Source organism: Ptychodera flava, chromosome 18 (assembly GCF_041260155.1).
Source record: "Ptychodera flava strain L36383 chromosome 18, AS_Pfla_20210202, whole genome shotgun sequence".
In the NCBI taxonomy this organism is placed as follows: domain Eukaryota; kingdom Metazoa; phylum Hemichordata; class Enteropneusta; family Ptychoderidae; genus Ptychodera; species Ptychodera flava.
Genome location: NC_091945.1, coordinates 15,800,669 through 15,828,258, shown reverse-complemented (window position 1 = coordinate 15,828,258; position 27,590 = coordinate 15,800,669). Strand labels below are relative to the sequence as shown.

The following is a 27,590-nucleotide window of genomic DNA, read 5'->3' as shown; positions in this document are numbered from 1 at the left end:
TAGACTTAGAAGCTTTGATACCTGAGTGCAAAACATCAAAATGTCCATTTTCCAAAATATCTAATGAAGAAATATTTGCAAAATTCTTGGTATCTTAAAGCCCCAATAGCTGCAAATTTTATGCATTATTTTCATGATTTTATTTTCAAACTAAAGGTGGTTTGTGTAAATGTGCTAACTGAAGGACATGTACAGAAGTATTACTGCTTACTGATTTGGACGATGCCTACGTTAAATGATAAAGGGGTGCCGCGCTTGTAAAATGGCACCCTATGGAAAAGTGCAAAAAAAATGCAGTATTTCCAACACATACACATCATGATAATAACAAAAACAAGCATTATGCTATTTACTCACAACACACGATGGCCAACTTTGTGTTGTTGCAATCTTTATTTTCTCTTTGACATGATTAGTTTTGAAAATGGCAGGAAATCTAAAATGATGTTAACACTTTTAAATTTACAAGCCACTTTTGACACTTATGACAGTGTTATACACTTTTCAGCCGTTGATGGATCTTATTCAAAGAAAAATTGGAAAACTCAAGATATTTTGAGATCGGTTTGTTACACATTTGCATATTTGGGCTGTAAATGCAATTTTGCCAAGTAAGTGAATCATCAGTCTCAGGTGTCCTAGAGCTGCCCCTGATTAAAATACATGAAAATTATCAAATTAATTTTATGTTAAAAATTTATTTAAAAGTGAAGCTTTACGAAGATAATTCATGTTAAATTGAATAATATCGAAAGAAAAAAATGATTTCAAGCAAGACAAATTTGAAAAAAAACTTTTTTTGTAAAGGAAAACAAAAAATTAGTAACAAAAACTTTTTTATTTTAGAAAAAATGCAGGAACATTTTATAGTAAAATTTTTCTTGATTTCAGAAAAACATTGAAGTTAAAATTAAATTTAAAATAAATAAAGTACAATGAATTAAAAGGAAGATGAAAGCAAGCATGCTTTTAAGTTCCTGTAGAGTTATACCCCACCCTCGGCTGCCGTGTCCCAAGGAAAAAATTTTTTAAAAAATCACAATTTGGCAATGGCCGACAGCTGTCACAGTATACCCTCATACTTTCCAGTTCCTATAGAGTTACACTCAGTCGAATGGCAGCCCTTGGCCACTTTGAAAATTTACTTACATGTAGAATATTCCTACCACGAAATGACAAATGATGGGCTTAGAAAATTATATATACTCAGAAATTTTGGCAGCTCTCGGCCATCGCCATATTCTGATTTTTTGCTTATGAAACAGCGACCAAGGGCTGCCATTCGACTATGTGTAACTATGGAAAACATAAACCATGCTGGTATGATACTGTATCAGCTGTCATCCCCCAGGCATAGTTAAAATGTATTTCATTTTCATTGTAATTTTAATTTTTTTCATTTTACTTTTACTTTTTTTCATTTTAATTTTACTTTAACTTTATCATTTAATTTCGATTTAATTTTTTTTTCTTACATCGAGAGATAATTATGTTATATTTCGCTTGAACTTCTACTGTCTATAGTTTAAAAACCATTCTCGTCGTTCTCCAGAGAAGAATTACACGAGTACGAGCGCCCTCTACAGCTTCAAGCCTAAACGGTGAAAATATGATAAAATTCTTATTACCGGATTCACTTAGATTAAATCGTAAGTCATAAGAAGTATCATTTATTGTCATAAATTTTGAATCCGTTACTCAATAAAGTATAAAAATTATATAAACATCATGCTTTGGAGGTAAGTTTTGAAGGAAAGTTTTCAAGGAACAAGAGTCTACAAATAGTAATTATTTTATGTCAAAGGTCACTCAAAGTCGCACAACAGTACTTTGGAAATAAGAGCATCTGTACCAGGAAAGTACTCTGGTTTTTATCTATTTCTGACAGTTATTTAAGTCAATTTCGAATTGTATGTACCAAACTTCGATATCGATTTACTAGATTCACAAATCAAGCTAGAGACAAAGGGAAAAACCACAGGTGCTTGGAATTGCCAATGTTACTCTGGTCACTTCACTGAACAGTGAACACTGCACTGCACGCTGTAAAAAACCCACAATAATGATCTCAGAACTTCCAAGAACTGAACCTGTGAATCACTTATAAGTCGTAGTGAGAGTGCCAGTGGCCACCACTAGTGGTGCCGTTAGTTCTTGATTTTCTGGAGCAGCGCAATCTGTCTACTGTTCTGCTGACGATAACTGCCAGAGACAATAGTTACTGTTCCGTGACCCGACTGAATATGATAACATTGTGATTCATCTTTCACAATCACATCCCTAAAATCGATCAATTGTTACTCTGCTGCTTCTGTGAAGATAGACGATGGCGAACACGGCGCCTCGGGTAAGTTGCTGGTCATGTAGACTGTAGTTCTGCTTTTACAATATTCAGTAATATCAGAGATATGCTGCCCAAACTTTCAAAAAAGGGCTGGGGACGATGACATAGGCAGGCATTGCCTCAACTTTAGTTTTATATTCCAATCCCAGCGTTGCATTTGATGGGCGCTTTACCTCACAGGGAACATACAACACTAAACCAAGACCTGTGTTTTCACTAATCTGAAGTGACTTTGATCTGCAACGATATGCATAACTTGACTCTTACAAGCTTAGTCAGGTGTGAGATGAACAGTGTTGATGAGGGCCTCTGTAAATAAGTACATGCATCAAAGTTAAACATCTGAAGGGAGAAGATGATCATTGATTTTACCAGTTTGATTCTGTTTTGTTGCAATTAGCATAAGTCACACTTCTCACCAGTCTGATTAAAGATGTAGAGATGGCGTTGTTTTCACCTTTGCTTGGTCTTTGTTGTTCTCATTAGCTGATAGTCACAACCTGTCTCAACCTGTAAGCTTATATTTAGCCGCAACACTGTTCAACCGCAGTTTTTGTAGAGGTACTGAAGTTCAACTTTCCAAACGGTTCCCAGACACTTCGCACCAAAACCACTTCGCACCATACCATCTCGTCCCATACCATTTCGCACCAAAACCACTTCGCACCAAAACAACCTCGTACCAAAACCACTTCGCCCCAAAAGTCATGTCCCCAAACCACTTTGCCCGAAACTTATCGCTAACTGGTAAAGCTGAAAATAACCACCTTTCTGTCATCCTGGGACTGAAATCTTGAAAGTGTACGCATTTCGCGAAATTGACATCGTGCAATTCCGCGCAAGGCACCTGAGTTGTAGCATGCATTTACGTGTTTCCATTTTCTTATTCTATCGTTTATCGTTTCATGCAACAATAAATGGTTCGTGGTAGCCAAAATGTCCTAACACATAATGCTTCCAATTTGTAGGTAAAACAACCTTATGATACGTCGTAACATCGTTGTTTCAGGACGAGTTGACGGTACTATACTTTGGGCGAAGTGGTTTTAGTACGATGTGGTACTTGGGGCGAAGTGGGGTTGGGCGAAGTAGTACTTGGGACGAGGTGGTTTTGGTACGAAATGGTTTTGGGACGAAGTTGTGTGGAGCGAACTGGTTTTGGTGCGAAGTGTCTGGACCCCTTCCAAACACCCTGTTGGATGGATTTGAGACCATTGCGACTTGGCAGTGTCATTACTTTTTGACAGGACTAAGTTTGTCACAGTATGGTTTTGAAATGGGTTTGTCAAGTTTAGACTTGTCAATGAATCTTGAAATCAGAGTCACCAATAGTAATTGGAAGGTTTGGTCTATCAGCCAACAGGGAGTTCTGTCTCAGGATTGGCAAGGCCTGGAATGCAAGCTGGTGCACAGTATGAAGAGTTTTCTGTCAGAGTGGCTAAGTAAGTAGACCTCTTATCCAATAATGTTTTGCCAACTACTCCACAAACAAATTATCCAATTGTGACAAAACATGCAGTATGTAATCCGTGTACAATATCTGTTCAATTCAGAAAGTTTTAGCCACCAATATTCAGTGTGCCTGTAAGCAAAATTGATGCACCACTGACTCAAAAAAGTTGGATATCACACAGACTGGTATATAGGATGGTTGCAAAGAAACTTTCGATAGCTACTCAATGAAAGAGCCAGTATCTGTAAAGTTTGATGATTTTTCCACTAATTTTGTCTTGTAATGAATGGCAAGTTCTTATTCTACTCTCCAGAGCATGTCAAAATGTCGACTATTGAACTTGTCAACACAGCATCTATATGTGCAAAATCTAATTTATTGCTTGGAGCTGAATTCTAGTCCTGCCAGGAATTCACTTGTCAACCATGATGATATACTTTACACATGTACAGGCTGAACTGAGGAGTTCAACACTGTGTATCTCAACACGCTGGGGGGGGGGGGGGGCAGAACAAGAAACTATGCTATAAATGACACTAACAATAAAATAGAGGGAAAAAACCATCCAAAGTTACAGCTACTGGCCCTTTGTGTCAAAGAGTTGTAAAGATAAAAAGCACTCTGTTAATATTCTTTTGAATGTGGATTTAGAAGTAACAGGTACAGTACTGGGGATTGTTGTGTACAATCATAGACAGTAGAATCTTCTACGGTCTCTGATACAATATTATTTTCTGTGCAAAAGATCAGAAGCTTTAGGAAACAATGAATGTACAGGAAAATGTGCATGTTGTAGCATCTGAATTGTGATAAAAGAATTTACCATCATGTGTTTGTTTATGGCTAATGGAGAGTCCTTATAAACTTCAAATATACTTCATTGTTTATTCTTTTACAGGAAGTCAAAGAAAAAGTTCAGCGTCATGAACTTTACTGGCGGTGGGAATATAGATATGGCAAAGTGGCAGCAGGTAACACAAACATTAGAAATTGACAGTTACCAGGACTTTACATGTCCTTGATGTCAAATGTCATGAACCTAGGGGGTCCATTTTGCGATGGCTGCCTTATGTCATTCATGAAATGTAAACCTGAAACCTGATCTTGGAATGAACCCACCAGCCAGTGATACTTCCAGTAACTTAACCTGACCTAATAATGTAAGCCTATAAGAAGATCTCCTCAGTTGATAACATTTAATTTTCAACCGGGGCACAGCTTTGTAACCCTTTCACTCCATGGTTTTGCCAAAACATGTTGCTATCAATGGTGATTGTGCATCTCTTTACAGGAAATCAGAGTGAACAAGTTGATACTTGCTGTAATATTTTTATAAAACAATCTGAAAATTCTAAATATGTGATCAAGTAATATTTTATATATGAGATTCAAGGGCTGTTTTAAGCACGCAAAATACTAGCGTAGCTGTAGATAAACTAGAACATTTCATCTTTAATTAGATTAGTGTATCAAAAAATAATGTATCTCAATTTAGCATTTTAATTGTTGTGTGCATGTGTAATACAAAATGTGAAAGAAGTTGTTCAAGGATCTGCAATGGGGGCCTTTAATACATCTTACAATCTGTTCAAGTAATAGAGAACTGAGTATGGCTGGAGTGCTCAGTAATGCCAGCAACTTTGACTTCATGGACTAATACAGATGGTATTGCTGTCGAGAATCAATGTTCACGCTGATGCTTGCCACACATTCAAAATTCAAATATAGTGGGCTCATGGTGATGCCACATGGCCACTAACTGCCGCTGGAAGATTACCTACCCTGTTGACATGACTCTACTTTAAAAGAGGCTTTCATCAAATCAGGCAATATAATGTCTAAAAACACAACATTCCTTCATGCTATTGCAATTATCAAAACATTCTGAGATATTAAAAATCAACAGATATTACAATACGTCTAACTCTTGTTTTCGTCATTACTTTTGTGTATGACCCTGCTTTCAATGAGTTAAACTTTTATACTCCATATGCCATCAAGTCTACTGAATCAAAACAATGTCAGAACACCATAAAACATCTTAAATACTATATTGAGTCTTTGCATACCTCTACATTGCTGCTAATTGCTTTCTTCTGTGTTTAATATTTTCCATTTACACGGCTCAGAAATTTGACTGTGCCGAAATGTTTCAAGCCTGATCAGACCACACCTGGAAACTATGACTAATAGAAAAGAAAAATCGTAGCGTAAACACTGAAGGAGTGAACATCATTGTTGATTGTTGTTTTCAGGTTAAGATGGAAAGAGAAAATAATCTTAGAGAGTTTAAAACAGAGACTGATACACCAACGTACGGTGCCGGCAGTGAATTTGGAAAAGAAAGACGACAAGAGGCACGAAGGAAGAAATATGGAGTCATCACAAAGAATTACAACCCGGAAGATCAGCCATGGATCTTAAGACATGGTGGCAAGAATGGAAAGAGGTATGGTAGCTTTGACTCACAATAATGTCAGATAAATCAAGTTCTTGTTTTCTGTATCTATGTGTCACTTTGTTATTTCTTCCTGAAGAGAAATTTCAATGCTAATATTTTACTTTTATATGTTTTTTTCTAAATTTGTTTTTGTTATTGGGAGAGGAACTATTGTTGTCATTGTCATTATTGCAGTCATTATGTCATCATTGTTATTGTCATCACTATTGTTACCGTATCAACTGTATCATCATCATCCTCTTCTTCATGGACAATAACATCGTTACCAACAAATATATCGTCATCTCAAAATTGCCAACACCATTACCGTTATGATGATCATGAGCATCATCACCAAATTTGTCATCAGTCCCGTCATTAAACCATCATCATCATCTCATCATCATCATCATCATCATCATCATTACTGTTACTGCCGCTATGCTATTGCCCCCCAAAACACAAATACCAGCATGTTTTACTTGTATTACCACCACTTAAATCATCATCATCAATGACATTATGAGCTCTATTGACATGTCCATTATCATCATTAGTATCTAGGCTACCAGCATCAGTGTCAATATCACACCCATCCTCAGTGTTGAACACAACATATTGAAAATCTGTCATGAAAATGAGAATTAAACATAACACAAAAAATTTTGAAAAATAGGATGTCACAGTTTCTTAAAATCTCCGTCACAATGCACGATTATTTTTCTCCCTCTCAGATACAAAGGTAAAAGAGAAGGTGGCATTACAGAGAATACGTCCTACTTCATATTCACTCAGGGTCCCGATGGAGCATTTGAGGCGCATCCCCTGGACTCATGGTATAAGTTTTCACCCATGATTAATTACAAAACTCTCAATGCAGAAGAAGCAGAGGAAGAATTTGGAAGGTAACGAATAAGTTTGATTGTAGACCTGGGCATTGCAGGCAAGCTGTTGAAGTGTTTTGGCATTTTTTTGAAGGTTGGTACAGATTGAAGACAGTATGACACTGCAAAAATACCCGCTACATGCCTTTCAATCTTAAAACCCTATAGAAAGACACATCATACCTGAATTATTCATTAATAAAAGACAAATATGGATCATATTGATTTCCAAGCATTTCATTTTACAGAGAGGTAACTGTACTCCGTCACACATTCTTTCCGTTGTTTGACAGGCGGGACAAAGTGTTGAATTACTTTTCAATTATGGTGAAGAAACGACTGAAAGATGAAGAAGGAGAAGAAGGGGAGGAGGCTGTCAAAGAAACAAAAAAGAAAAGTCAAAGTTTGGTATGTAGCAAATAAAAATAATTAAGTCTCAGACTTGGATGTCAGTTCTTTTGATATCAGTAATTTACTTAATATAAGCAATAAAGCACATCCAGGGACGGTATACCATGAGATTTTGACCAGTTCACTTCATATATACATGAACGATAGCGAGTGCATATATGAAGTGAACTGGTCAAAACTGAGTGGTATACTGTCGCTGGTGTGTTTTATCGCTATTATATCATAACAGTGTATTGAAATTCTGGCAGGGAACATCAAAAAAGGATTTATGCTCCTGCTGAGAGCTCGCACATGTGCCAACCGTGGTATATTGCGAATATACCACAGTTCTTTTCACATCTTGACCAATCAGATCGCTACATTTGCACCATCAATATACTGTATGATATAATTGTACTTAAACAACAGTGTGTTATCGCGTTGTTTATCATCACAGTTTGCTCCAGATGATTCGAAAGTGATAACAAACAAATAAATTAGAAATGCATAATAGAACTCAAATAGACGATACTTAATTGTAAATCACTTCCACATAGACACATGAGATTGGTCACAGAAACATATATGTGAACTATAAAGAATGTGCATCTGTACTCTGATACTGTAGAAGGAGTAGAATGGCTGACTCTGATTCTTATGAATTCACAGACAATCTTAGAAAATGATGAATACCAGGGATTTATGTCAGATGATGATGATGATGATGACAGTGATGAAGGTAAGTTTGGAATTTAAGGTAGAACAAGCTCCAGGAACCGATAGTCTGACTCTCAAATTTCTACAATTCTTTTCTGATCTACCGCTTGTTGGGGCTCTTTTTAAAGCTGTTGGAGTACGAAAACTTTTACCGTCTTAGTTTTTTTGAAAATCCAAAATTTAATTTTTCCCCATAGAGTTAACACAAGAATGGCAGCCATTTTGAATTTCAAACATCGCAAAATGTTCGGTAATTTGTTTAACTAGTTCCAAACTTTGTGTGGTGACCCCCGATTTTATTGTTGATTTGGTAAGAGAACGAGGGAAAGTATGAGCAAAAGTTTAAGTCTTTCACTTTTGAGGCGCATACTACCTTAATATTTTTTGTCTTCCTGATGGTGGTGTCCCTTTTCACATTCCAGATGAAAGTACTGCTCAATGAACTGAATCAGAGTAATCACAGAGAGTTTCTCTGAAGATTACTTTCTTTTAAATTGAAAATTTGAAATATAAATCAAGAAAGTAACATTCAAATGCACAATTTTTCCATTTTTGCATATCCTGACCTTTCACCTTTGAAATATGGCAGCATAGTACTTCTTGAACCATATGATGTAATACCGGAGCAGTGAGGCCAACACTTTTCATAACTTTCTCATTTTCTCATCACTTTGTAATTTCAGAAAAACCAAAGAAACCAAAGAAAAAAGGAGGCAAGTCAAAGAAAAAGAAAAAGGACTCCGATGATGAGGAGGCTATTGAAGAAAGTGATGAAGGGGACTTTGATGGAAGAGAGTTTGACTACCTCTCAGAAATGTCAAGGTGAGAGGTCAAAGTTGACAGGTCAAGCAAACCATTACATGATAGTACCCTTTCTATTGTGTAAACTCTGTTTTCCTGTATAGAGGATCAACTGTCCCATATCAGACAATAGGACGCCATGAAACGGGGGGATGGAAAGGTGAATTATGAAGGGTATTCTAGTATCAGTATACTTAAGTGTAGGGATTTAGCTCTTTGTAAATTCTGAAGATTAGATTCTATCGACGTTGTTTTGTTTATTCAATTCATTTTTGTCCTGAGACTATAGGATGGGTAAGGTGAGTTTTTTTGGAACAATTCTGATGAACTACAATATCTTCACTTAATCAGTTAAATCTTTGTTCTATGACATGCTGAATGTGTGATTAGGAAGTATACAATTTGGCAACCCAGTCCATCCAAAGAGCTACCCAAACTCACCCCAATCTATCCAAAGAGCTACCCAAACTCACCCCAATCTATCCAAAGAGCTACCCAAACTCACCCCAATCTATCCAAAGAGCTACCCAAACTCACCCAAATCAATTTAACCAAAGGACTTTCTTAAAACACAATATTTGTTACCTTGCTTGTGAAGACCAACCTGTAAAGGTGAAAAATGATGATGTTATTTATTCACAAAATACTGAGTTGTATGTCCTCATTCATCATATGCTTTAGTCATGACCCTGACACTGTGTCTATGGACAATATCTCTGCTGTACACGATACCTGAATGTAAACTTACGTAATTTGTCATTCACCGTATATCTATGTCAACTTTTCATTCAAATTACCAAATAATGTAAGCGATACAGATAGATTGTTTTTCAAACAGGTATTTTTCCAACTAAGTTTCCTCAAAAGTTATGTAATCGTTATTTATATGGAATAAATTATTATCATTTATATGTTCGTTTCTGTATGTGATGTTTAGTGATGAAGATGACAAAGATATCAATTCCAAGAGACATGAGATGAAAGGTTTGGATCAGGAGATATCGGGAGAAGATGAGTCGGAAGAAGAGGAAGAAGAAGAACAAAAAACAGAGACGCCGGCTGAGGGTGATGGAGGAACACCAAAGCAGCTTGAGGAAGAAGCGTCTAAGAAAGGTACGTTTAACACATTTATCATCAATGGAACACCAGTGATATCTGATTGGGAAAAGTTAACATCAACAGAAGTTTATTTTCCATGCAGGGAACATGTTCTGTACACACAGAGTGGATACAACAGAGCATTGGCAGGTATTGTGTCAGATAATTTTCCCTTATTGGATTCTCTTGTTTTTTTGTTTGTTTTTTGAATGCTTATTTTTGTGTCTTGTTTCTTTACAGAGGAGCTGAGCAGTGACAGTAGTTCAGAATCAGACGATAGTGACCTTGACAGTACGGAGGTGAAATCTCATCTCTTTATTCAGGTACTATACAATTTTTTTTCCCCTCTAATAACATCAATGCGCAATACTATACTGTCAAAGCAGTGAAAGAATCAAACAGTGAATAAAAATAAAAATCATCAACCAATCAGGTATGAACTCTTCCATTGTACAAGAAAACCAACTTTTCTACAGGAGAATATTTCAGAAATCCTTCACTGAATTAAGAACATTAAACTGATTGAAAACAAGAAATAATTATGTCATTTCTAACCTAAGATGATAAATATATTCCTCATGCTAATATTTTAATTTTGATGGTATGACAGGATTGAGCAGACTGTTGAGAGCAATTTTAAAATCTCAGCAGATGTATAAGTACAGATATTTTCCTTTCAAATTTTTTAAATGGTATCAGATTGCATTATCTTTAATTATGCTTGTCAGAATCCTAAGTCTGTAACAAAGCCATTTTCCTGGCTTTGAACTTGTCCAGATTACAAATATTGAAAGTTGCTCTTCCTTGTTTTCAACAAAGAAACACTGTTGAGTGTATTCTCTCTCAGTGAAGTGTTCCAAGTTCTGAAATTTTGTGTGTATTAATATTCTCTTTCAGAGCAAAGGCTCAGAGAAGAAATCACGGAAGTCTCCCGCCAAAGCAACGCAATCCAATAGCAGTGCCAACAGCAGTAGAAGCGGCACGCCGACAATTGCTGTAGATGGCACCGTCACGTCACACACCTTAGATTCAGCAGCTGGCAAGCTGCTTCATGGTAAGGACTTGCAAATGGTGCAACTTGGAATTTAACCCTGTCATCACCATGGTTTGGCCCAAACCCATTGTTATCAAGGGTGATTTGTGGACCTGTTTACAGGGAATAGGGGTGAACAGGTTAAAACAGTTGAACATATAGCCGCAGCCTGGGCAATTTTCATGAGAGTTGAGAGCAGAATGATGGAGTACATGAGATAATCTGGTGGAGAATTTTAATCAGACTAAATTTAGCATCATGAAAATGTATCTCATAAAAAGCTCCATTTGGAGCATTTGGATTTAGTGTTTATACATTTATGATTATTTCTGTGGTTTGTCCAGGTAAACGTAAAGGAAGAGAAGATGGACCCCCTGCAAAGAGAGCCAAGGGAAGCCCTGTTGATGGTGCTGGGGCAAGGTCAGGAAGCAGGTATGCATGCATTTCTCGGTGACAAGCATAAATTATCGTATGTAATATATTTAACAGACTCAAAGGTCCAATAAAACATATCTAGGAGACTTGATCATGGGAAGAACCCTGAATCAAACATAGAGTCACAATAATTACCGTATTTCGCCGAGTAAACGCCCCGGGGCTCCGCCTTCAAAATGATGAAAACTAACATGGGGGGCGTTTAGCCGATCAACTCCCCGGAGATTTATGCTAATGAGGTCAATTTCAGGGGCGAAGAGATTTGAGAAATGAAGTGAGCGTAACACAAACATTGATCTTTTTTTCTCAACTATTTATTTCAAAATAGCAGTAAATAATAAATAATAAATATACAACTCAAAGTAATTATATCAAATAAATCAACTGATGTCACACAAAATCAGAAAAAGAAATCAAAATCAGAAAAAATCAGACGGCCTGAAATTCATAGTGCAAATTCACAACGGCGCTTGTTACTTCTGCTTATCTTGATATCACGCTACCGTAATCACAACTGTCTAAAAAACACGCAAGTCTTTCTTACTAACTGTTGGCCTATCACTGTCATCGTCATCAAACCTTCAAAGTCTAGGTCGCTGTCTTCACCATCGTCGTCAAAAAGAAGTCCAACAGCCTCATCACGTAATTCTTCGATGTCACCATTGTTGATGTTCTCGATATCATGTCATCTTCCGAGCCGTCCAGGTTGTTGGCAATCGCTGTCACCAAGAATGACTTCTTGATGATGTCGTCGGGAATGCTAGCCCATGCCCAGCTCACCCAGTTCACGACATCCTGCCTCGACGGCTGCTTCAGGTTGCCAGATGCAGTTTGGCAGCCTCCCTGCATGTACCGGACCCATTCTTTACTGATAGCGTCTTTGAACGGCTTGTTGACTGATACGTCCAGGGGCTGAACGATCATCGTACAACCAGCGGGTACAAATACGGTATCCGTATCGATGTGGTCGGCGGCTTCCCGAGTAGCAGCAGTCATACCGGTATGTTGGCGGGCTCTGTCGAGAACTAGGAGTCGCCGAATATGGTCAACATTTGGACCCCAAATGTTGTCGTACCAAAACACCATCTTCGCCGATGTCATCCAGCCATTAGCAGTGATGTGAACATTGTCTGGAACACTTAGTCGTTGTAACACCCTTGGCCCCAATCGCCCGTTCCGCTCTCTGTACGTAAGAAAATAACAGAAATTGTTATTTACTGCACTTGTACTATCACGTGAGGTCTAATGAAGTTTGATTGGCTAGAACGGTTTTCTGTACCCCGAAGTAATTGTGTACACACATAATCAGGTAATGGCAGGTAGGCTTGAAACAGTGTAATCCAGTTAGACGACGTTACTCGTGCCCTATATGACCTTAAATTCTCGCGGGTATGTATAGAGGTAAACAAGTCATCACAAACGGTAACCACAGATGGTTTCTGACTACAATGAAACATTGTCTTACCAGAAAATTATGAAGATTGGATCCTTAGTCTGACTTGGCAAGACAAGGCGACGGTTAAACCATGTTTCTTACCACCAGTAGTCGCGATGCGGACAGACTTCTCACCTCGTACGTTGTTAGTATACGATGGGCGTTGTCAAACTTAACCATTGTCTCGTCCATGTTGTCGATGTTACACAGGATGTAGTCATGGTGTTCTCGGAGGTGTCTGATGCCGGTTCTGAATGCTGTAATGTGCTTGCAGTAATGTTCAGGAAGCTTCTGGGAATCATTTGTACCTTAAGAAAATAAATAAAAAAAATAAACATTTGTATCAGTGTCCGTACAAGCGGAATAAAATTTAAACAGAAAATCACCTTTCCTGTGTAAATCTTAACTTGTTATTTTTACGGCCTGTTCTCTTAGTCTGACTTTTAGTAACTTTATTTTATTACCTTGTACCGTGTTTTAAAAACCATTGATTGATTGTTTTTAGTCCCCGCGGACGAAGTCCGGCGGGGACTTATAGATTGGGTCCCGTCTGTGCGTCCGTCCGTCCGTCCGTCCGTCCGTCCGTCCGTCCGTCCGTCATCAACTGTTTCTCAGACACTGCTAAACCAATTTCGTTCAAACTTGGCACAAAGGCATAGCACTATGACCTACAGATGCACGTCGATTTATTTTGTGATACGATCCAATATGGCCGCGAGGCGGCCATTTTGTTGCGATTTTTCATGTCTTTGGACCATAACTCAGACATCCTTGAGCAGATTCTGTTCAAACTTGGCACAAAGGCATAACACTATGGCTTTCATATCCATGTCAAATTATTTCGCGATACGATCCAATACGGGCGCGAGGCGGCCATTTTGTTGCGATTTTTCATGTCTTTGGACCATAACTCAGACATCCTTGAACAGATTCTGTTCAAACTTGGCACAAAGGCATAACACTATGGCCTACATGTGCATGTCAAATTATTTTGCGATACGATCCAACATGGCCGCAAGGCGGCCATTTTGTTTGCGATTTTTTCATGTCTTTGAACCATAACTCAAACATCCTTGAACCGGTTCTGTTCAAACTTGGCACAAAGGCATAACACTATGGCCTACATATGCATGTCAAATTATATTGCGATACGATCCAATATGGGCGTGAGGCGGCCATTTTTTTGCGATTTTTTCATGTCTTTGAACCATAACTCAAACATCCTTGAACTGATTTTGTTCAAACTTGGCACAAAGGCAAAGCACTATGGCATACATATGCATGTATCAATTAACCTTGTTATAGGATCCAATATGGCTGCAGAACTGCCATTTTGTTGGAATTTTGCATGTCTTTGAAGCGTAATTCAAAGGTCATTACACCCATTTTGTCCAAACTTGGCACAAAGATCAAGCACTACGGCATACATATACATGTCAATTTACTTCGTGACATGTTCCAATATCGCTGCCAGATGGTCATTTTTGGATATTTTCATGTCTTTGAGGCTTAATCATATGCAAATATTCCTTAACCAATGTTGTTGAGACTTGGTACAAAGATAAAGTACTATGGCATACATATGCATGTCTACTAATTTTATGCTATGATCCATATGGTCAATAGACAGCCATTTGATTTCAATTTCGGTGTGATTTTTTTATGTCTTTAAAACATAAACATAGGTCAGTGTCCCTCGATGGACTGATTTTGTTCAAACGTGATACGAAGATAAAATACTATTGCTGCATTCTTGTGCACATTAATGTGTTTTCATTCTATGATCCGAAATGGCTGATTACAACAACATACCCGATCCCATACCATTTCGAAAATTCCACCAAACCATGTGTATAGTATGTGCCGTCATGACACTAGAGGCAGTGAGGGCATCGTTATGTGTGATGTAATCAAAAGTTCCTTCAATGGTCATTACCGGGAGAGATGATCATTTATTGAACGTTCGTCAGATTACTTTATTATGCAAGTCACAGGCCTGATGCACCCGTTGCATCAATGTCATTCCACAGCTACCTAGACCGCAGCTACCTAGACACCAAAGATTATAACAAAATGGACAAGCGGGACTGTGTCATCAACGATGACTTGTTAAAAACTAGCAAGTGCTCTTTGCGTTCACGATGAATTAGGGTATGTACCTTTGCGTATACCAACATGGAATCGGGTCTTCCAGCGACGTAACCATCCCGTAGATGCTTTAAATTCGGTGATACCAAGCTGAGCTGCTCGTTCTCTGGCATGTGCTTGGAGCATGTAGTTGGTGACCACTCTGCCTTCAGCCCTTTCATCGCACAAAAAGTCAAACACATCAGTGTCTAACTCAACTGAGCGAGGTGGGGCACCCTGGTGCAGTTTGCGACGTTTCTTGTCTCGGCCGCCGTTGTATTGGAGTAGATCTTCGTACTTGCTACTCCACTCCCGTAAACGTTTTCTGTCGATGCCTAGCTGCTTTGCTGCGAGGTGTAGACTGAGTCCCTTCTCACGAATCGTTTCAACGACTTGAAGCTTCTGCTGAATGGTGTAGCTACGCTTTACCTTGCTGATACTTGGAGTAGACATGTTGCTCAGATGTAAAATCGTATTGCTATGGTGACAAAATAGTTTTTCTCTCTTTTATTTCATATTAGCGAACGTAAGAGAAATACCAGCAACGTGTTAAAATTGTAAAAAAAAAGAACTTGTGAAGAAAGTGTCAGCAAAGCTTGAATCCTCTTCATGGACATTCGCCGAGCCATCTTCATTTGTGTGCGGTGTAAATGTCCGAGCGTATAGCAAGCCGGAGCTGCTGTCAATCATGCCGTTTGTCGGTCCCCTACTATGTAACTTTGTTGTGACCGTCAAAGTGTTTGCCGAAACTGGCTCCTTTGTTATTGTTTTGAGTGTGAATGAATATGCCGACGCAACATCGGCTCTTTTGTTAACGTGTTGCATGTTGATGAAAAAATGCGTTTGGTGAACTGTCAATCAAACTCCTGATGTCAGGCTATAAATTCTGCATTCGGAGCAGGACGCTGGCATAAACGTAATTCTCGTGGTCAGATTACAAGTTTTACGATGGTTTACGTCATCATAAAGTTAATTCCAGTCGTTGGCATGCCGCACTACGGTCATCGTCAGCTCAAAGTTGGTGAAGTTTACAACCTTCAACGTCAGTCAAGTAACGTGCACAACAGAAATGCAGTCGCTGTTGTCAACGACAACAAGAAAGTAGCAAGTTTGAGGCGAGACGTTGCAAAACTCATGTTGGCAGTCATGGACGCTGATGTCGCAGTGAATCATCGGTACTACCTGAAACCAAAGCAACCTGCTTCATATCATTCTCCAAGATATGGAGTGCTGCAACTTTGCAACGTTGGGTTTATAGTGAAATCCAATAAAGTTGATCAAATCCGACAAATTCTACGCAGTCATCGGTCTAAATTTACTATGACTGTGACGTAATTACCGCTGTTTCTGACATCAGCACAGACCAAACGGCCCTTTTCAGGCCAGCACATACTCCAAAAAGAGTTGCCGTTTAACCCAAAATAGAACATGCACACACACCTAACACACCTAATTAAATAACACACAGACACTTTTTTCGTCGTTTTTATTCGAGTAAAACAAAAAATGTTACGTGTCTCTTCTCGACCATGTTGACGTTAGGGAGTCTCCAATGACGGGGGGGGGGGGGGGGGCGGGGGGCGCGTTTTCTGGAATATACCCTCAGATTTTATTGAAAACAAAGGTTGGGGGAGGGGCGTTTTCCCGAGCAGGGGCGTTTTACTTGGCAAAATACGGTATCACCATTTGATCATGCTAAGACAGAGATGAACTCAGTGATGTTTACTGACATATACTGATAGAAATTATCACAGGTGACCTTCTGAATGACAGTGGATGAGCAGTGTGTGTCTGTCATGGAAATTTTATTTCAGAATCTGAAATGCCCATCAGTATTGAATAGAATTTCTAGAATCTATTTGTGTATGGTGATCGTGTATATAAAATTTGTGATTGTACATGTATATGCTTATTTCTTCACAGTGACAGCGGCATTACTGAAGAGATGGTACGGCGGTATCTGAAACGCAAACCCATGACAACCAAGGACTTGCTGCATAAACTACGGGCCAAGAAGACAGGGATGAACCAGCATGAAATTGTACAGAAAATTACTGACATTCTCAGGAAATTAAGTCCACAGAACATCAAACTCAAAGGAAAGTCACATTGGTTTATCAAAGAAGGATAGAAGACTGGGCGATGGGTGGCACTTTTTTAAATTGTCAATCTTCAAGGAATTGGGGATTTGTTAACTGAAGTATGATAAACTGCATAACAATACCTGTACATTGACATGATGTGCTGTATTTCTATCAAAAATCACCACAAAGTAAAGATTTCCATATGTTTAACAGCGTGCCTAGATTCCAAAAGGATTTGCCTTGATAATTACTTGTATGCATTATTTAACTCTTTGAACGCCAAAGTCAATTTTTGTTGCCTTTACAAAATATACCCCAGTCAAATTTTTTTTATTTTTGCCAAAATTTTGATAAAAAACTGAAGCTAATTATGTATAATGTCCATTTGCTCAAAAAGTATCAAAACAAATACAGAAAAAATCATAAAAATTTGTAAAATGTTGCACTAAAATTTATTTGTGGGAAAAGTTACAGCACTCAAAGGGTTAAGTTCTGGTGTCATCCATCTGTTTAATTTCAGTTTATTCTAAATTGTCTGTTGTGCCACACTTCCTGTTACTCTAGTCTCAGTGATTCCTTGAGCACTTTGCAAGATTGGCAAACACACTTTGATAGTTATTACAAGATTTTTTTGTTTGGATTTCATGCAGAAAGTGTACAGAGGCCTGGTAGTAGTATGCTTTGATGTAGTACCTCAAGAAATTTCTTGTAAAACATTCAGATTGTTTTGAGTAGCGTTTTCTAAATACAGAGTTTTCTTTTGATTAGGCAAGTATCCCTAGCAATTTGCAGTGTCTTAATATTGGTATTTCGTAGGAAAAAACATAAAATAGTGTTGAATGTCATGTCCCCTGACTTCAGTAGTGCTCCTCATGTGATGCGCCATAGGATGAAATACATTCATGTTGATCAGCATGTGGAAGTAATAACGTGGCATCACCTTTCTAAAAGGTGAACAAGCAGGTTGCCTTATGTACAAAAAATCAAAGGGTTGTAGGAATTCTTTTAAAAATCAGTCTGTACACTGTCAAACATGTTTGTTCAGGAAATTTGTAAGAACTTTTTATAACCAGTTGAAGACAGAACAATCATGTTGAAAAGCCTGGTATGGGAGTGCATCTTTAAACAGGGATGAGTTCATTTATATTTTCTGGTTGTTTTTGTGTGTAATTGTACACGTATCTTTGTTGTGATGGTCAAACAGAGGAATTCCCATCATTGATTTTCCTTTTTTCAGGGAAAATCATCTTCAGTTGAGAGTAAAATGGGCAACATTTCATCATCAGTTTGTTTGAAATACAATGTGATTTTGAAGCATTTTGCAGACAATAACAAAGTTTGTTTTCTAGGTAAACTGCCAATAGCAAATATTTTGAGAAGGGGTTGTGAAGTTTTTTCCCTCTTGCAAATATTGCTGCCTGCTTTTTGAATGTCAGATATAGTTAATATTCTTATTTGGTATAAGTAAAGTGAAACTAAAATACCAAGTTTGCATAGGTATTAGATTGAGTAGTGCCAGTTTTGACATTCAGATTACCGTAGTATTCTTTACATTTAAAATGTTGACATTCCTGTAACCTAAGGTACATGTATATAGAACCATACAAAAAGATGCAAATGCATGTACCAGTATCTAGGTAACTGCTGTCATTGCCTTTGTGTGACTATATCTGATGTTGCTCTCTACAGCCTACATTCAGCCAAGGATTTTTGTTTCCCTGGAAAGACAATACCCAACATATTTTTACGCTTTCCTAATGAAAACATATAATGGAAAATTTGATACATGTAAAGAGTGTTGATGAATTTTTAACATGCTTTTCAAATCTGCTTGCCGAGGTGTACTCTGCTAAAATTCCATTCCTGCTGTGCACTATTTACCTTGATGGAATTTTCCACACCTTTGCGAGTATGTAGTGTAATCCATCAATATCGGCCTTTTACAATGAGATCGGATATTATACTTGAAGTGAGTTGTGTACTTGTGCAGAGCACTTGGATAGAAATCATAGTTGTGTAAGAAATGGTATTGAAACATTGGAAAGAAAAATGACTGTGAAGTTAATGTGATGAAAGCTGACAAAATTGACCAATGTTATTGTTTAACTTTCAATGACTTATCAGTGACGACACCAGGCATGCGATCATCAATGTTGAAAAATTTTTTTCAAAGACTATACACGTATAAAGATAGTTTCAGAAGGCTCCTCTTGAGATGATATTCCCCATCGTCAAAAAGTTTTACTTGCAGGTCTTTATATTCTCTAATACTCACAACTACACATTTCAGTATGTTTAATATCAAAGTGTTTAATTACCGAAGGTACAAAAAATTTGTTGCTCATTTGTGTGATAAAACACAAGGAACGGACACTGTATGTATATTGACAGCTTTACTTGCTGGTTATAAATCATTGTACCTCAATCCTCTTGTATTGTCATCTGGGAAAATAAAAAAAGACATTCCTTTCCAATCACATATTGAAGGCTGGCCTCTTCTCTTCTATCTGATGGCAATCAACTGCTGTCAAATGAAACCCTAGCTACATGACTGTATTTCCAGTACTATTATCCATCCCCTACCACAACTCTGAAAATGGCTCACAGACTGATTCACAACTGATCAAAATATTTGCAGACATGTAGACACAATATTGATCATTGAATGAACCATGGTCATTACTGCACTGTCTATGGAGATATACTAGGCATTTAAGCATGACATACAATGAGAATAAAATACTATAAACTATCACAAGTTACAGTAACTGTTACTCAGGAAGGGAGCATGCTGCCATCTGTAATGACAATGTACTATGTATAGTACTATGTAAATATCTTAAACTGCATTGCAAAACAAATGTTCATTTGGTATAGTATATGGTGTAACCCTTTTGTCCATTGTAAGTTCTGATTTTGTTGCGAGTACTAATAAGACAGGGGTGTGGAGAGGCTGATTTACTTCATCGAAAGATGGAGCTGTTCAGGTAAAATGTGCCTAGGGAACAGATATTCAAACTCATGTTTTCACAGTACCTTCCTGGTCAACCACTTGTGTGGGGTCATTTTGAAGCCATTGGGGTACATAAGTTTTTAGCAGCTTATTTTTGTGACCATTGAAAATCCTATTTTTCCCTATTAGGTTATCACAGGGATGGCAGCCATTTTGAATTCAAATACTGGTATAATTCAAAGTAATTTGTTTCCATAGTACCAAAATTGGCATGGTGACGCTTGATATCAAAGTAGAATGTTGAAAGTTTCCTTGAGGAAAGTTTGAGTTAAACTTCAAGACTTTCAATTTCAAGGCGTGTACAGCCTTGAACAGGTATAAGAACTGATCTGCATACAGCTTCTTGTCATATTGGCAGGAGATTGTCCAGCAAAGTTAGTAGACCATGGTGAAATACGTGGAGAAAACTTCTTCACCTGCCTTTATATCTCTTGTTGATACTAAGACTACTGTTCGGATCACCCTGTGAACAAAAGGAGAAACAAGTTATGTGACTTTGTAGCACAAATGTTTTCTTGGTTGGAGAACCACATTTTCACAGGAAGAAATAGACAATATAGAACCACATTTTCACAGGAAGAAATAGACAATATCCTATCTAGGTTAAAAACATAGGGCCAAAGTCCCTGAAGTTACTATAGACATGCATGGATACATGACTGTATGAAATTATCTCACTAAGGTCATCCTAGGGACTTGTAAACCAAATATTAAAGCTGTCTGACCAGCGGTTTTGAAAAAGCAAGCGACTCAACAGTTGACAGAGCTCTGCTGCGTTATGTAGAGAATAACCTTTTCTGACACATGTATTGATGAAGAAGGTGGATATCTTTGATAGCTCATTTCAGGATGGCCTCACCAAAAATGGAAAAAAAAATCCGTAAAAATACAGATTTGCATATTTCATCACAATTTTAACAAATCTAAGTTGGGTTATCCCTAGGGACCTGTATACCAAATAACAAAGCTGTCTGACCAGTGGTTATGAAGAAGGAGATTTTTTACCAAAAACGCCTTTTTTGGTGCTAATTTGCATGTTTTCAACAATATCAAAAAATTAATAAAAAATAGTTTCTCAAAATCATATATTTTATCCACACAACAAATATCAAATCAGTAAGTACTGCAGTTGTCAAGATATTTGAGTGGACGGACGCCTAACAAACGGACATACATACATACATACATACATACATACATACATATATACATACATACATACAGACTGACGGTGCACGCCGGACGGATACCCATCCCAATAGCTTTTATAGACTACGGTATATTAGTCTATAGACTTATAAACGAGAGTTAATTACATTCTAATTAAAGTAAACAAGACTTGCTTAAATCAAGATTTACGTCATAAAAAAACAGCATATATGTATCTGTCAGGTTATAAAGAATCTTAAGCTGGTTATCTTTATCAGTATTTCCATCCTATTAACAAAGCACGTTTTAACTTTCAAATTAACATTGTAAGTAAGTTCTGTTGAATAAGTTGAGACTGTACTACTCAGAGAAAGCACACTGAAGAGACAAATGTTTGAAACTTAAGAAGTTCAAGGTCATCAAAAGCATTATAAGGAATCATGTAACACTTTCATCGTACTGTTTACACAGATTGCATAATTGCTATAAATAGCACATGAGGAATCTTACAGCCCAGCTTTACCATAAAAACCCTATCACTTTGACCACTCTTTTAATTGACCACTCTATTTTTTTCCTCAAAGAGTAATTTTATTTTATCCTTACCAAGTCAACCATAAATGGAAATTAGAACTTTCTCTATCTCTATTTATTTGACCACCCTATCATGACAAGCTATTAGGAGCAATTTCTTTTAGGTAACATACAGGGCACAATAAATGACGGTTCAGAATATGTCAAAGTTGGGATTCAGGAAAGTTGCCTTTACATGTTTTAATCCTCCAAGATGGTAGGCATTTCACTATGAACTGTCAAAAAAAGTTGAACTTTCTGATAATTCTACACTAAAATTATTTTGGCTTTGATGATTTCCCAATTAATTCAATTATCTAAAATCATATTAATTATTTTTTTCTGGGTGAATTGATAGGGTTTATACTATACAAGAATTACATACAATGTAAGTCAAATTTTGACCAAAAATGACAAAAAAATTCCTTAAAAATACACCTTTGCATATTTCATCACAATTTGAACAAATCTAAGTTGGGTTATCCCTAGGGACCTGTATACCAAATAACAAAGCTGTCTGACCAGCGGTTATGAGAAGAAGATTTTCTACCAAAAACGCCTTTTTTGGCATTAATTTGCCTATTTTCAACAATATCAAAAAATTAAAAAAAAACAGTTTCTCAAAATCCTATTTTTCATCTACACAACAAATATCAAATCAGTAAGTACTGCGGTTCTCAAGATATTTGAGTGGACAGACGCCTCACAAACGGACATACATACATACATACATACATACATACATACATACATACAGACTGACGACGGACGCCGGACGGATACCCATCCCAATAGCTTCTATAGACTATAGTCTATAGTAGCTAAAAATATGGAAAGTTGATTTTCTACCATGCCATACAGCATATTGATGCTCATTGACACTCACATAAAATACAGCATATAATAGTTTAACAATAATCTCTATTTCCAACATCAGAGAAAAAGTCTAAACCCCCCATCCCCTTTACCCAAGTGTTTCCTTAAAGTTTTGTTTGTTCTCACTGAATATGCAGAGCTGATCAAATCCAGTGGTCCAGCCCAAAGTTTTCTTTCTCCTACAATGCAATTTTCAGCTACTACCAGCTGTGACATAGGAAAGAAAATACTGGTTGAAATCACAAAACCACTTGATTTACACAGATGACAGTTCAGGAAGACGACCTATGGACATACCCACAGAGAAACACATTCAACAGCATATTATGAGGTTATTACGAAAATACCGCAAAGGATGCACGAGGACATTGGCGCAGCGTACTGCCCGACGCAAAGCGGAGGGCGATGCGCGGCGCCAATGTCCGAGTGCATCCTTTGCGGTAGTTTCGTAATAACGTTATTATTATACATCTTACATTCCTGACTGGGGCATCAAATTGTTAGAGTAGTGACCGTTTTCATGCAATGTCAACAATTTTTCTACCGATTTTATCGCTCCAGTGTGGAACGCTATTTCGGACGCGCTTCTGCAAGCTTTGGAGTGAGTGCACTATACACACACGTACGTACAGAGCGTACGCGAGACTTGTTCTGGCACTCGTCCAATGGGTCCCTTGAAACCGTTCTACAGTGAACGCGCAGACAGCCGTATGGGATGGGGCACCTTGAAACCAACCATGTTACGGAACGGGCGTTCCGTACGGCTTTTTTAGGGCATGCAAAATTCTATTGTTCTTGATGGTCGATGTATAATAATGTGTAATATGTCTACAACCTGATGCAAATTACTGTATAATGTAAGATAGAAACTACTGACTCCACCCACCTGGATTCTGATCCCTCATGTATACTGGGTGGGCTGTATCTCACATTTGGGATGTATTTCATCAAATGCAATGGGAAATCTTCTGTGACATTGTACTCCTGGTAGGCGACATTTGCTCCAAATTCTGCGATTCAAAAAAATAGTTGGTCAGTGCTATACACTATGGCAGTAAATTAGAAATTAGGGAATTGAAATATGAAGGAGTACTGTATATGGATTAGGGTCACCTTTCGCTCATCATCTGTTCCGTCTTGAATAGCATTCTATCATGGAAAGTATTGATACAATGGCAATATACAACAGTGCCATAATTCCAAGGGCCAAGGCAAAAAACCAAGAAACTTCAAAACTTATTGAACAAGTTTTGTTATGTCTTTGATGATACAAAGTATTAAAATTCATGAGACTTTTATTTAGGAATAAATAATCTAAAGAAACCAATAATTTACTTTTGGAGTGGTTGTTGACATACTGCCCCAAAGCAATTGGATTATCCAAGTGAGATGTCAGCCATGATACATCACATGTCATATATGGACCAAGTCTGTCTCTTTTACTGCATGACCTGAAGAAGAACACAAATTGCTTTCAAGAGTTTGTGAGAATATGTAAAGGAATAAATGAATGAGTCAATCAATCCAAAATTCTGATCAGTTGAAAAAAAGGAATGCTTCATGTTCTATCTTGGAATAAAAACGTTGATGAAGCCATTCACTGGGGTAAATTTATGAAAACAGTCAGGAAAATTTGATATTGACAGCATTACTCAAGGGTACTTTTTGTTTCAATAGTGTTTGCAACAAAGCAAATGTTTTGATTCTAAAATGTGCTCATGTTAGATCTGATGTTAACTCTAGCAAGTACATCTACTTCTTTATGCAATGCTCAAATAATGCCCTTATCGGTAGACAGAAATTTAAAAGATATTTCTCCACTTTCTGATGACAAATCCTGATGAACATGTCACAAATTACAGAGTTTACCATTATGTGTAAACCTACACATATTGAGTCCCCAGTTCAGACATTTTGCAATACATAATACAAATTGAATTGCCATACCTGTATACAACTTTGGATAGTCTCTTGTCATTTCCATCAATAAGTATGCCATCAATACATCTGAATATGAATGGGTTACTGATCGACTGTAACAAGATTGGTTCATATGGGAAGTAAATAGCACCTGTGATAAGAGAAAATAATAGATTTTCATAAGTTTACTGAGTACTGTCATGATAAGTACACAAGTTTTCAGGTCTTATTGCTACATTGGTAATCAGTACTATCAGAATCTATGCATTTTTATAGATATGACTGTGTTGATGCGTAAAGAAATACAGAGGTTCATGATCTATTATTGAAATTCCATGTGTTTTGCATTACTGAAATTTCTAAGATAATTACAAGGGTGGTACATATATATATATATATATATATATATATATATATATATACACACACATATATATGCAGTGTCTTGTATGCTTTAAAGATGAAAAATATCATACCTTATTGGATACAGAATTGTGTGTTTGAAAAGCTTCCTACATCTTTTGTCTAAACATCATATATTATTATGCTTGAAAAAGTATAGGGGGCTGCAAAATCCCTAGTTGGTTCATCATTAAATCAAAATCTGTGGTCAGATTTGCTGTTATATTTGGTGTTACCTGGATACATTGCTAGTACTGTTCCCTTGGGAACCATCCCATCAGTGACATAGACACCAGTACCTCCAACTTGACTTGTAGCTCTCTCTACTTTGAATCCCATCACTTTCATCATAACATCAAGAGAAGTCGCAGAGTTTAGACCGGTACCATTTTGAGGTATCTTGTTTAATGCTGCAAAGAGCTTCAGCAGAGTTTCCTCAACTGTTTGATCTGTAATGATTTTGTCACTGCTACCTGTGGGCACTGCACGGATAGACCTGATTATGAGAAAATCAAATGAGCCTTTATATCAGAGCTTCTAATTTATACCAGTGAATATTGAGCTGTCTATCTTTGCAATTTGCTCAATTGAGTGAATATAGTTTACAAACATTCAATGCACCAACTTTCATTTATCCACTGGTTGTAGAATGATTGTAGACTTATTGAGCATGTGTGTGCATTTTGCTCTGTTATACTAATATATTCTAGTGAGAGTCTTTCCAATGTATCTTTATGATTTACATTATTGCAATGTGACAAACTCAAAACTAATAGCGCTGTTCACGGTTACAGGTTTGTTACTAAATATAGCTGTACGCGCGCGACATCGGACACGCAGCTTGAAATGCGGACAAATTTTATCAATGTTGCATGCGTGGCTGTTTTTGCAGCTTGTACTCTGAGTCGTGAATATGTTTTTTAGTATTCACTGTTACACTAGCAGTCGCCCACTGTGATGTATTTTCGTCGTTCTTGCATGCGTAATTTTCAAAAGCGTAATCTAAAAATGCGGACAAATATTTATTTTTGCATATTAATGAGAGAACAGTGACGTAAACTGTGAACTGCCCTATTACTGTGAGAAACCACAGTGGATAGAGGGACTGTGGTGAAACCTATCCCAAACACTTGGGATGTGGACTGACTTTAAAAGTTTGAGATTTCCTGCTGTACACTACATGTTCTGGTACTCTGTTCAAAAGGCACAGATAAATGACATCATTTGAAAAATCAAACTTGTACAACCAACCATAATAAGACCCTCGAGAGTCTATGAACCAACTCAATAAGTAGTTTATCGAAATTTCTTTTTAATTTTGTGTTGCTCATGCAATGCAAGTAATTATCAAGGTCACTTCCAATTGATTGATATAAGGACATATCTATACAAAGAAAATATTAATCAAAAATGGCTTTTAAAGTAAACTTATCACTATATTTTTGCGGGATCCATTTTAGCACAATTTATTTAAAAAAATCTCCATCTGGTTCAATCATGATGATTAGTTTATCAATGATTTGACAAAAGAAATTTTGCCATTTGTGCCGGCGTACAGTTCTTCATACTAAACATGTGTGTTACTACTGCCAGTAACTCATGTTGAAAAGCTCCCTCATTAAATTTGTAAAGACGGTGGTTATTTGTCTGCATGGTACACATGGTGTGACAAACAGTATAAATGGGGGTGTGACAAACCTGTCCTTCAAATTCAAGGCAATCCATGGTACAAATCTGTAGCGATAGCTTTTCCATTTTGATACGAAGCGCCTTAATATATTCCTGGACATAAATTATGATCTTCTACACTCTTCACATTGACATGACAAAAAATCACCGAGCAGGTAAAAATTGTGTGGCCAGATCATTTACTGCTTTGTGTTTGTCATCAATCTGTGCCTGTAAATGAATTGTTTTGAAATACAGTTAGTACGTTCAAATTTCCTCTCATTGTACTCGGTTTTACGGGACATATCTGAATCAGAATGCGTTCTGGATGGTCAAGCATGCCTCAAATTTCCAACGTAAAGGTAATAGCTCCATCGCACTGTTTATGAGACCATATTGCAAAGCAGCCGACAAAAAATTATCTTGACTTTTAGCTCAATGATTCTTTCAACTGAACAATAAATACAAATATTCGCATTCGTGCACAAAGCATTATGGAAAATCTGCCACGGTACCAAAGAATTTACTTCCAACAACATCATAGCACCATATTGGCATCTTTTCGCCACACTGCGTTCACGCATCGTTACAATTTTACGTACTTGTTTCGTCGTACGTGAAAACTTTGTCGTCTGTCGCATTTCCCAGTATCGAATAATGAGAACCACATTCGTATACCAAGTTCAATATTTTTTCCAAATTCAAAGTCAATATCGCAAAGAGAAATTAAAGTATAGATTCAAAAATC

General features: G+C 37.3%; 2 protein-coding genes across 2 annotated transcripts; one reads left to right on the top strand and one right to left on the bottom strand.

The window, feature by feature from the left end:
• The first annotated feature begins 1,790 nt into the window (after window positions 1-1,790).
• On the top strand, window positions 1,791-19,720 carry LOC139116974 (general transcription factor IIF subunit 1-like). The gene is made up of 13 exons (XM_070679732.1): window positions 1,791-2,347; window positions 3,701-3,786; window positions 4,696-4,768; window positions 6,053-6,246; window positions 6,972-7,142; window positions 7,415-7,529; window positions 8,181-8,250; window positions 8,912-9,050; window positions 9,967-10,142; window positions 10,368-10,450; window positions 11,025-11,181; window positions 11,505-11,592; window positions 17,081-19,720. Exons 1-13 carry the CDS (start codon window positions 2,327-2,329, stop codon window positions 17,286-17,288), a joined length of 1,581 nt encoding a protein of 526 aa, XP_070535833.1. The 5' UTR covers window positions 1,791-2,326; the 3' UTR covers window positions 17,289-19,720.
• Window positions 19,532-27,498, bottom strand: LOC139116975 (SET domain-containing protein 9-like). The gene is made up of 7 exons (XM_070679733.1): window positions 27,445-27,498; window positions 26,873-27,073; window positions 25,411-25,670; window positions 24,800-24,923; window positions 24,188-24,303; window positions 23,739-23,862; window positions 19,532-20,717 (listed from the first exon to the last, which is right to left on the bottom strand). Exons 2-7 carry the CDS (start codon window positions 26,962-26,964, stop codon window positions 20,630-20,632), a joined length of 804 nt encoding a protein of 267 aa, XP_070535834.1. The 5' UTR covers window positions 26,965-27,073; window positions 27,445-27,498; the 3' UTR covers window positions 19,532-20,629.
• Window positions 27,499-27,590: the final 92 nt, after the last annotated feature.